Raw genomic sequence first — 10,067 nt, forward strand, 5'->3', positions numbered from 1 at the left:
GAGAGAGAGAGACAGCACGAGCGGGGAAGGGGAAGAGGGAGAGGGAGACACAGAATCCAAAGCAAGCTCCAGGCTCTGAGCTGTCAGCACAGAGCCTGACATGGGGCTTGAACTCACAAACTGTGAGATCATGACCTGAGCGAAGTTGGGTGCTTAACTGGCTGAGCCACCCAGGCACACCAAGGTTTATTTCTGAGAGAGAGAGAGAGACAGAGCATGAGCAGGGGAGGGGCAGGGAGAGGGAGACACAGAATCCGAAGCAGGCTCTAGGCTCTGAGCTGTCAGCAATAGAACCTGACATGGGGCTCAAACCCATGAACCGGAAGATCATGACCTGAGCTAAGTCAGATGATCCAGGTGCCCCTTGAACTGTTCATTCTAATGATTTAATAATCATATCTCCCGCTTTATTGAGCACCTACTCAGTGCTCCACTCTGAGCCCCCCTGATGCTGCACCCTGTTGATTACATCTCTCAGCTTGGTAAGCCATGTAAAGCAAAGATCTCATGGTGTCATTCTCCCTGTCGCCTACAGAGCAAAGGCTAACTTCCTTAACCCTGCATTCAAGGCTGTCCCCAGGCTATGCCAAGCTCACATCCTGCCAGTCTCTATCATTTTATTTTATTTTATTTTTTTAAATTTACCTCCAAGTTAGTTAGCATATAGTGCAACAGTGATTTCAAGAGTAGATTCCTTAATGCCCCTGACCCATTGAGCCCCTCCCCCCTCCCACAACCCCTCCAGTAACCCTCAGTTTGTTCTCCACATTTATGAGTCTCTTCTGTCTTGTCCCCCTCCCTGTTTTTATATTATTTTTGTTGCCCTTCCCTGATGTTCATCTGTTTTGTCTCTTAAAGTCTTCATATGAGTGAAGTCACATGATATTTCTCTCTGACTAATTTCACTTAGCATAATACCCTCCAGTTCCATCCACGTAGTTGCAAATGGCAAGATATCATTCTTTTTGATTGCCGAGTAATACTCCATTGTATAGATATACCACATCTTCTTTATCCATTCATCCATCGGTGGACATTTGGGCTCTTTCCATACTTTGGCTGTTGTCGATCGTGCTATGAACATGGGGGTACATGTGTCCCTTCGAAACAGCACACCTGTATCCCTTGGATAAATACCTAGCGCCATTTCTAGGTACCTAGCACCTGTATCCCTTGGATAAATACCTAGCAGTGCCATTGCTGGGTCGTAGGGTAGTTCTAGTTTTGATTTCTTGAGGAACCTCCCATACTGTTTTCCAGAGTGTGCCAGTCTCTATAATACTCTCTCTGCTCCCGCTGCACCAAATGACTGTTCTCCTCTCCTGACTGAGCCATGCAGTCCCCAGTCACTGTCCTCAGCAATCTTCTTTCTGAGAATGTTTGCTTGTCCTCTCCTCACCCAGTGTGGACCCCTTCTCACCCGTCTAAGTCCAGCCCCAAGTGGTCACCTCCACGAGGAAGGCTTCTCTGATTGCCCCCCGCCACCAGCCGCAAGGCCAGGCCCTCCCCCTTCTGCAGTTACACCACTCTTAGCACATAGCGCCCTCCTCGCCCGCCTCACAGTGCACGGACATCTACGTGTTGAGAGGTCTGTGTCAACAAGAGACAGGTGGCCAAGGCCAAGAACCTGGTCCTTCACATTTGTTGCATTCCCAGCTGGCACACAGTAAGTGTTCAGTGTTTGCTGAATGAATTAATGGGACCGGCAAAGGGGGGCATTTAAACACAAGACAAACCATAAAGTCATTTTCTTTTTCATAAAGTCATTTTTAACACATCCCGTTGCAAGAAACAGGATCTTTGGCAAATATGCAAAGAAAGAACAGGATAATAGAGATACATAAAATCACTCGAGAGCCTCGATGCCCTCAAATGTGTGCATTTTGGTTAATTTTAAAGGATATTACATCTATAAAGTTCCAGCTATCTAGATGATTGAAAATATCGGCACTTACAAGGTGGCCTCCGTTTGTCGTGGCGTCTCAATCCTTTTCCTTTCTGTGGCCTCAGTGGAATGCATCTGGTGTCCCAGGAGAAAATGTAATCCATCCAAAGAACAGGTCTGATTATTTCCTTCGTCATTTATATATTGTGCAGTGCAGTTGGAGAGCCCCACACAACTGTCCTGACCTCGTGCCTGTGTGGGCCTCCTTTAAGAGAGGCAACAACTTCTCGGTGCTCAGAGAATCACCAGACGAGGCTAGGAGCAGAGGATCTTGGGAAGGCAGAGATCTGGGAAAGAAAATAAACATCACTGCTTTTTGGCATTTATGTTCTTTAAAACTTGCCACCGAAGCACTCGTTCAACAGGCCTCACTGAAGAGCTGGACCGGGCTGCTGCCCCGCCTCATTCCCCGCCCCCAGGGCAGGATCGCAGACCCTGCTTTGGCGGGCTGGGAAACCCAGTAGCAGGCCTTGTCTCGTAGGAACAGAGGGGGTAGATCATCAGGGTGGCTTCCAGTGCAGCTGTGGGCTCAGGGCATGGCCCTGGCAGTTTCTACCCAGTGGAGTTGACACGGTAATAGTTCCCGTCTCAGAGAGTTAGTTGTTGGAAGGATGAAATGACAGGGAGCATGTAAAGTGCTTCGCATGGTGCCTATGAAATTATTCAGATTATCAGAAGAATTCAGGAAATGTTAGCTGTCACCACTTGCAAAAAGATCCTACTTCTAGGGCTGAGCCTTCTGTAGCTTATCTTTACAATTTTGCCCACACCAACTATGTCTATTTTATTGTCCAACTATGGGATCAGAGTTCCTAGAGAATAGAAGGATAAGCAAGCTATAAACGTCTGACAGTAAATTAGCAGAAATAACAGAGGCAAGGAGAAGAAAACACCACATATACAGATCGCCGGCTCATGTGCAATGGCTCAAGCACGAAAATGGATGTGGACTCTCAATGGCCATGAGTGAAGGAAGAACACAAAGGGGCATGTCTTCAAACCACCGAGGGAAAATTCTATACCTAGACAAACCTCAAATATGGAATAAAGATATTTTCAGGCATTTGAGGCCTCAAAAAATGTGATTTATTCTAAGGAACGGGGTAAATTATTCTAGCAATTTCCCATTAGATGTTAAATAGTATTGACACAGGTAAAGTCACTTAATATGACTTTAGTTCATATCACAAACACATGCTGAGTGCCTACTATGTGTTGGTTAGACAGCAGACTAGAACAGGGAACCCAGCAGGCACACATTGATTCCCTCATGGGGCTTATATTCTACTGGGGAGAGATGATAATAAAAAAAGGACAGAAGGAAAATTCTGAGTCAGAGGTGATAAGTGCTACAGAGAAAGAAACCAGGGCCTATGGCTCCAACTTCTAGCACATGAGAACTACAGTGGATAGAAGAATGAACTAAATGATGCCATCTGGACACAACTAGACAAATCCAGAATGCTAGACATCTAAGAAAACAGGCTTAAATTCTTTAAAAAGTCAAAGCTGTTAAAAACAAAATGAGAGGAAATTAATGTAGATTAAAACGAGTTAACAAACACATTCAATACATTAGCCCTGAATGCATGCTTGGGTCAAGGAAAAAAGGTTATAAAAGATCTTTTGGGGACAAGGAAGGACATTTTTATTTTATTTTATTTTATTTTATTTTATTTTATTTTATTTGGAAGGAAATTTAAATATAGATTGAGTATTAGATGCTTTTAGAGAATTATTCTTAATTTTTAATTTATTAAATTTAAAATGTTTTAATTTACTTAGGTGTTGTGGATATGGAGGAAAATGTCTTTGTTTAACTTTTTAAAGTTTATTTACTTATCTTAAAATTTTTTTTTAATGTTTATTTATTTTTGAGAGAGAGAGAGGGAGACACAGAATCCGAAACAGGCTCCAGTCTCTAAGCTGTCAGCACAGAGCCCGACACGGGGCTCAAACCCACAAACCGCGAGATCATGACCTGAGCTGAAGTCAGAGGCTTAACCGACTGAGCCACCCAGGCACCCCTATTTATTTATCTTGAGGGGAGAGAGAGAGAGAGAGAGAGAGACCTCAAGTTGGGGAGGGGCAGAGAGAGAGGGAGAGAATCCCAAGCAGGCTCTGGGCCGTCAGCTCAGAGAGCAGCATCAGGCTCAAACTCACGATGAACAGTGAGATCATGACGTGAGCTGAAATCAAGAGGCCCACACTTAACTGACTGAGCCCCCCAGGTGCCCCTGGAGGAGAATGTCTTCATTCTTAGGAGATCCGTGAGGTACTGACAAAGCACAACAGGGCAAACTATTACCAACTGTTAAATCCAGGCAAAGAATAGTTAGTTGCTCTAAACTTTCAACTTTTCTGTATATTTTTAAAAGTCCAATATAAACAGCTGGATAAAAAGGAAGGGAGAAGATTAGAAAAAGGGTAAACAACTATTTGGAGGAATCCTGCTGTGAAGGGAATGTATTAGTTTCCTAGAGCTGCTGTAAAAAATTACCGCAAGCTGCATGGCTTAGAAGAACAGAAATTTATTGCCTCTGGAGACTAGAGTTCTGGAGGCCAAAAGTCCAAAATCAAGGCCTTGGCAAGGGCCACACACTCTCCAGAGGCTCTGAGGGAGAATCCATTCTTTGCTGTTCCAACTGCTGGTGGCCGAATCATTCCTGCCTCTGGCTTTGGGCTCACATGGCCGCCTCCTCTTCTCTGTGTCTGATCTCCTTTGTCTCTTTCTTATAAGGATGCTTGTGATGGCATTTAGGGCTCACCCAGATGATCTAGCATAAGCTCCCCCTTTCAAGATCTGTAACTTAATCATATCTTTTGCCATGTCAACTAATATTCACCCTTCTGTCATATGAGGCTATATGCACAGGTTCCTGGGATCAGGAAGTGAGTATATCTTTGAGGGGCCACTTTTGTGCCTACCACAGGGAACCAGGAAAGTGGGGCAGTAGCCAGAGGGGAATATGTGTGTGGTCAAGAGAGGCTTTGTGTTGTTTTAAAGATGAGATAACAGGTTTAAGATGCGTTGTTGTTTTTTTAAGATGAGAGCAATTACAGCATGTTTATAATAACTGATCTAGTACTTTGCTGTGTGCTGAGGTTTATTTGTTCACTATGTTAGTCACTTTGACCCAGGAAAATTCATAAAGGAAATAGTAAGTTACCTTCAAGATGAAAATCAGGGTTACACTTGAAAATTCAATTAAGAATAATCAAAATGTATGGGAATGCAAGCTGGTGCAGCCACTCTAGAAAACAGTGTGGAGGTTCCTCAAAAAACTAAAAATAGAACTACCCTATGACCCAGCAATTGCACTACGAGGTATTTATCCAAGGGATACAGGTGTGCTGTTTCGAAGGGACACATGCATCCCAATGTTTACAGCAGCACTATCAACAATAGCCAAAGTATGGAAAGAGCCCAAACGTCCATCGATGGATGAATGGATAAAGAAGATGTCGTATGTATATACAATCGAGTATCACTCGGCAGTCAAAAAGAATGACATCTTGCCATTTGCAACTATGTGGATGGAACTGGAGGGTATTGTGCTAAGTGAAATTAGTCAGTCAGAGAAAGACAAAAATCATATGACTTCACTCATATGAGGACTTTAAGAGACAAAACAGATGAACATCAGGGAAGGGAAACAAAAATAATATAAAAACAGGGAGGGGGACAAAGCATAAGAGACTCATAAATATGGAGAACAGAGGGTTACTGGAGGGGTTGTGGGAGGGGGGATGGGCTAAATGGGTCAGGGGCACTAAGGAACCTACTCCTGAAATCATTGTTGCACTATATGCTAACTAATTTGGATGTAAACTTAAAAAAAAATAAAAAATAAAATTAAAAAAAAGAATAATCAAAATGTATTGGAGGAGACTTTTTGTCAAACATGGCAGACTGAACACACAATGTTTAACTCCAAACCTCACCAAGATGAAAATAAAGGGATAAATACAGTAAAAACCATAAAGAATGAAGACCGTCAATTAACAAGCCCCATCTGTGCACACGGAATAAGATCAAACATTTGAGGAAAACTTCACACACACACACACACACACACACACACACACACACACCAGAAAAGGTGGTGGGGGGAGAAGAATTCAAAGGAAACAATAAGAAAAACAGAACAATTAGAAACAGGAAAGTTCCTCCTTGGAGAGCTAAGAGAACATGTACATGAAATAAAAACAGAAATGCTATATAAAAAAAGAAACAATCAGTGAACAAGAGAATCGAAATTAAAAAAAAAAAAAAAACCCTCAATAGAAAGGATAAGAAGGTAAAGTTAATGACACTGTCCAGAGAGTAGAATAAAAAAAGAGGGACAAGAATAGAAAAAAAGATAAGAGCCCTAACCAGGCTCCAATGTCCTATAGTAGAAGCACAGAAAATGAGACAAGAGGGCAGGCTGACCCGTCAGAGTGGTAGAAAACAGGTAATTCATATACGGAAGAAAAACAGGTCATATCCATCTCTGGAAGCTATTAGAGGATGTGGTTGACCAAAATAAGTCTGTAAAACAAGAGAGAGGGAGAAGATCTAAGATCCAAGCAGTAGGAGATCCAACACAGAAGAACAGAGAGAAGGGTTAAGAAGTCCAGGAAAGTAGCTGTGGAGGAAGCCTGGAACAGAGCCACTCTACCTCAGACCCAGACGACAAAGGACTCAGAGAAGGAAATTGCTGGGAAAAAAAAGTGAAATTAATAAATTATCTATTAGGTTTGACTATATGAACAAAACTATGACATGGGCTTTACAGATCTTTTGGAAACTTGGCAGAAAATTAGCAAAGGGTATGTAAAAAATGAACAATTTAGGGGTACCTGGGTGGCTCAGTCGGTCAAGTGTCCAACTTTGGCTCTGTTCATCTCACGGTTCGTGAGTTCGAGCCCCACATCGGGCTTCTGGCTCTGTGCTGACAACTCAGTGCCTGGAGCCTGCTTCGGATTCTGTGTCTCCCTCTGCCCCTCCTCTATTTGTGTTCTCTCTCTCTTTCTTTCAAAAATAAAATATTAAACAAAATAAAAACATGAGTCTATTCTAAATTTGTGTCATGATACTTATGATATGGTGAAGTTTCTACTCCTCGGAAATATTACAGACTTTTAAAAGTACATGGAGGTGGGGCTCCTGGGTGGCTCAGTTGGTTAAGCGTCCAACTCTTGGTTCTCGCTCAGGTCATGATCTCAACGTTCGTGAATTCAAGCCCCACGTCAGGCTCTGCGCTGACAGCACGGATCCTGCTTGGGATTCTCTGCCTCCCCCCTCTCTCTGCCACCTCCCCGCTCACTCTCTATCTCTGTCAAAAAAATAAAGAAACTTAAAAAAATTACATTAAAAATAAGTAAGTAAATGAATGAATAAAAGTATATGGAGGAAAAGGGTGAAATATTTCTTTCATCCTAACACTCCATGGCTGCTTTCTGTCATCTCCTTACATCCCTATCCAAGAGAAAAACACGACCTACGAACCTAAGTTTTGACACTGATGTCGTGACAGCAGGCACTCAGGGGGTCCTCTCTTCCCTGGGATGACAGTGGATGATGGATGGCATGTGGAAGTCATAAAAGAAAGCCCCAAAGGAGACTGACACAAGAGGAAAAGTCCACGTGATTAGATGAGCAAATAAAAGCCAAAGATGGGAGTGGCGCCTGGATGGTTCGGTTGGTTGAGTGTCCGGCTCTTGATTTTAGCTCAGGTCACGATCCCAGGGTTGTGGGATCAAGCCCCGAGTTGGGCTCCACACTGAGTGTGGAGCCTGCCTGGGATTCTCTGTGTTTCCCTCTGCCCCTCTCCCCACCCCCCCACTTGCACTTTCTCTCTCTCTCTCTCTCTCAAAAAAAAAATATATATATATATATTTATACATAAATATATATGATATACATGATATATAATGTATATCATTATATATGTGTATATACATACAATGCGTATATGTCATATATAATGTATATACACATATATAACGTGTATTATATATATATAACATGGGTCAAAAATGGAAACAATAATAACACAAATAGTTGAGGTAACTTCAAATTGAGTATGAGCAACTCGAATTTGATGTGCGAAGGGGAGGGAAACCCATGGAAATGGTGATCATGGTGAAGTGACTGAAATAGTGGAGGCCAGCAATTATTCTGGATACATCTGGGGGCTAGTTAGACGGAAGATCCATGAGGATGAGCCTGGTCCAGATGTACGGGGCCCTGCAAGAGGCCTGTCCCATCACATTGCAAAACTGGCTTACATGGGAGGGCATACATTATAGAAAGAGTAAAGGAAATAACTTTCAAACCCAACAAACATAATCATTATGATGGGATTTGACTTCTTACTTTTTTTTTTTCTTCCCTCATTTTCTTTGCTCTTGCCTTGGTCACTTTGGAGCCCCTCATTCTTCTTCAGGATCCTCTTTGAGAAGTTTTCTTTGCTCGCTCCAGCTTGCTTCTTCCTTCACAACCTCCATTACCTATCCTTTGTCCTTCTGTAATTTTCCATTTTTATCACTATGCATTCTTCTGGATCTCGTAAACCCAATCACACATTAAATGAAATCTTCTAGCCCGTCCCAAATCCCCTTCTCAAACATTTCCCTACAAGTCACAGCTCTTCTCCAAGAAACCAATCTCCACTTGTCCTCTACTGACCAACACATTTTCAGATCTTTCCTTTCTCCTCAAAATGTTCCCATTTCCCTTTTTCTCACCCTTGTTTCCATTGGCCCTGGCCTCCACCTTCAACCCCAGAAGCTCTTCATTCCCGTGCTCTCCTTTCCTCTCTCGTGTTTACTTCTTCAGGGTCAATAATGCTCTGCTTGGCTCTAATGTCTCCTTTTTGACTTGCAACACTTCCTCTATCTGCTTCCCTTTCTTTCTTTAGCTTCAGTCCTTCATCTGCCTCATTCACCACTACCTTCACCTATAACCTCTTTCTCTTCCACGGAAACAGATTCATCAGCAATATCATTCACCCCATCCAAGACATCCTCCTCAATTCCCGCCTCCTTAGCCCCTTCAAGCTCATCATTCCCTTCCACTCTTTCAACAGGAATTTCCATCTCAGCACCAGTAACTTCTATCAACCTTTCAATACTCTCTTCATTTACGCTCCCCATTCCTGAATCCTCCAGCTTCTCTCCACTAGGCCCCAGCTTTTCTGCACTTGACTGCAGTTTATCTCCAGTGGATCTCAAATCCTCCCCACTAGGCCCCAGCTTTTCTGCACTTGACTGCAGTTTATCTCCAGTGGATCTCAAATCCTCTCCACTAGTTCCCAGCTTCTCTCCCTGGGATCCCTGGTTCTCTCCACTTGACCTCAGCCTCTCTCTACTTGACCTCAACTTCTCTCCACCAGACCTCAGCTCCTCCTCATTCTGCCCTAGTGTATATCCCCTGGATCTCAAGTCCTCTCCGCTGGTCCGTACCCCAGTAACCTTCAACCTGTCTTTAAAACCAGACCCCATCCTAGACCCTGCTGTAGTGCCTGCACCTTCAGATTCAGTGCCTATTTTGCCTCTGATTTCTTGCTTTCCCCACATCTCCCTTGGGCTGCTTTTCCCCAAACCTGCTGAAGCCTGTGATGCACCTGCTACACTGGGCAGTAGCTTCACATCCATCCTTTCCTGACTCTGGCCTGACTTCTCTTTCAAGACCCTCTTTTCCACACCGTCCAGTCTCCAGCTCTCAGAGTCAAGCTTGGGGCCCCACATCCTAGGCTTTTGTGTATTTCTACCCAGGAGCTCCATTCTCTTCCCGATCACAACGAGCCCGTTCCAGGGCACCCACAATTTTTCTCGCTGAATCTGCGCCCCTCTGCTTCCTGGCTCCAGGTGCGACCGCCCGTGACCCCGGGCCTGGCCTCGGGCCTTGCCGCGTCCCCTCACTGCTCTGGGCTGCTTACCCCGCACATCCCTCATACCCCAGAGCGAAGAGTCTAACGGAACCCCTTTCTCCACAGACATTACCCCTCACCCTCGTCCCTGGCCCACCACCCACCCCTGCTCCCCATTCCCTCCCCCAGCCCTCCCCCACCCTCCCACCCTGCCACCCTACCACCCTTGCCCACTAGCCCGCCGCCTTGCCCACCGCCTGGAG

At 44.2% G+C, this 10,067-nt stretch overlaps 1 protein-coding gene across 3 annotated transcripts in view; it reads right to left on the minus strand.

Moving 5' to 3' along the window:
* Positions 1 to 9,942, minus strand: part of LOC115526469 (golgin subfamily A member 6-like protein 2) — a 33,698-nt gene extending 23,756 nt beyond the window's left edge. For all 3 annotated transcript variants that reach the window (XM_032594928.1, XM_032594927.1, XM_032594926.1), the window contains exons 1-2: positions 8,310 to 9,942; positions 1,956 to 2,232 (exon numbers count right to left, since the gene is read on the minus strand). In XM_032594928.1, the coding sequence (XP_032450819.1) occupies positions 8,873 to 9,934 (1,062 nt within the window). In that variant the 5' untranslated portion in view covers positions 9,935 to 9,942 and the 3' untranslated portion in view covers positions 1,956 to 2,232; positions 8,310 to 8,872. The remainder of the gene's footprint in view (positions 1 to 1,955; positions 2,233 to 8,309) is intronic.
* Positions 9,943 to 10,067: the final 125 nt, after the last annotated feature.

Source organism: Lynx canadensis, chromosome D1 (assembly GCF_007474595.2).
Source record: "Lynx canadensis isolate LIC74 chromosome D1, mLynCan4.pri.v2, whole genome shotgun sequence".
Taxonomy (NCBI): Eukaryota; Metazoa; Chordata; class Mammalia; order Carnivora; family Felidae; genus Lynx; species Lynx canadensis.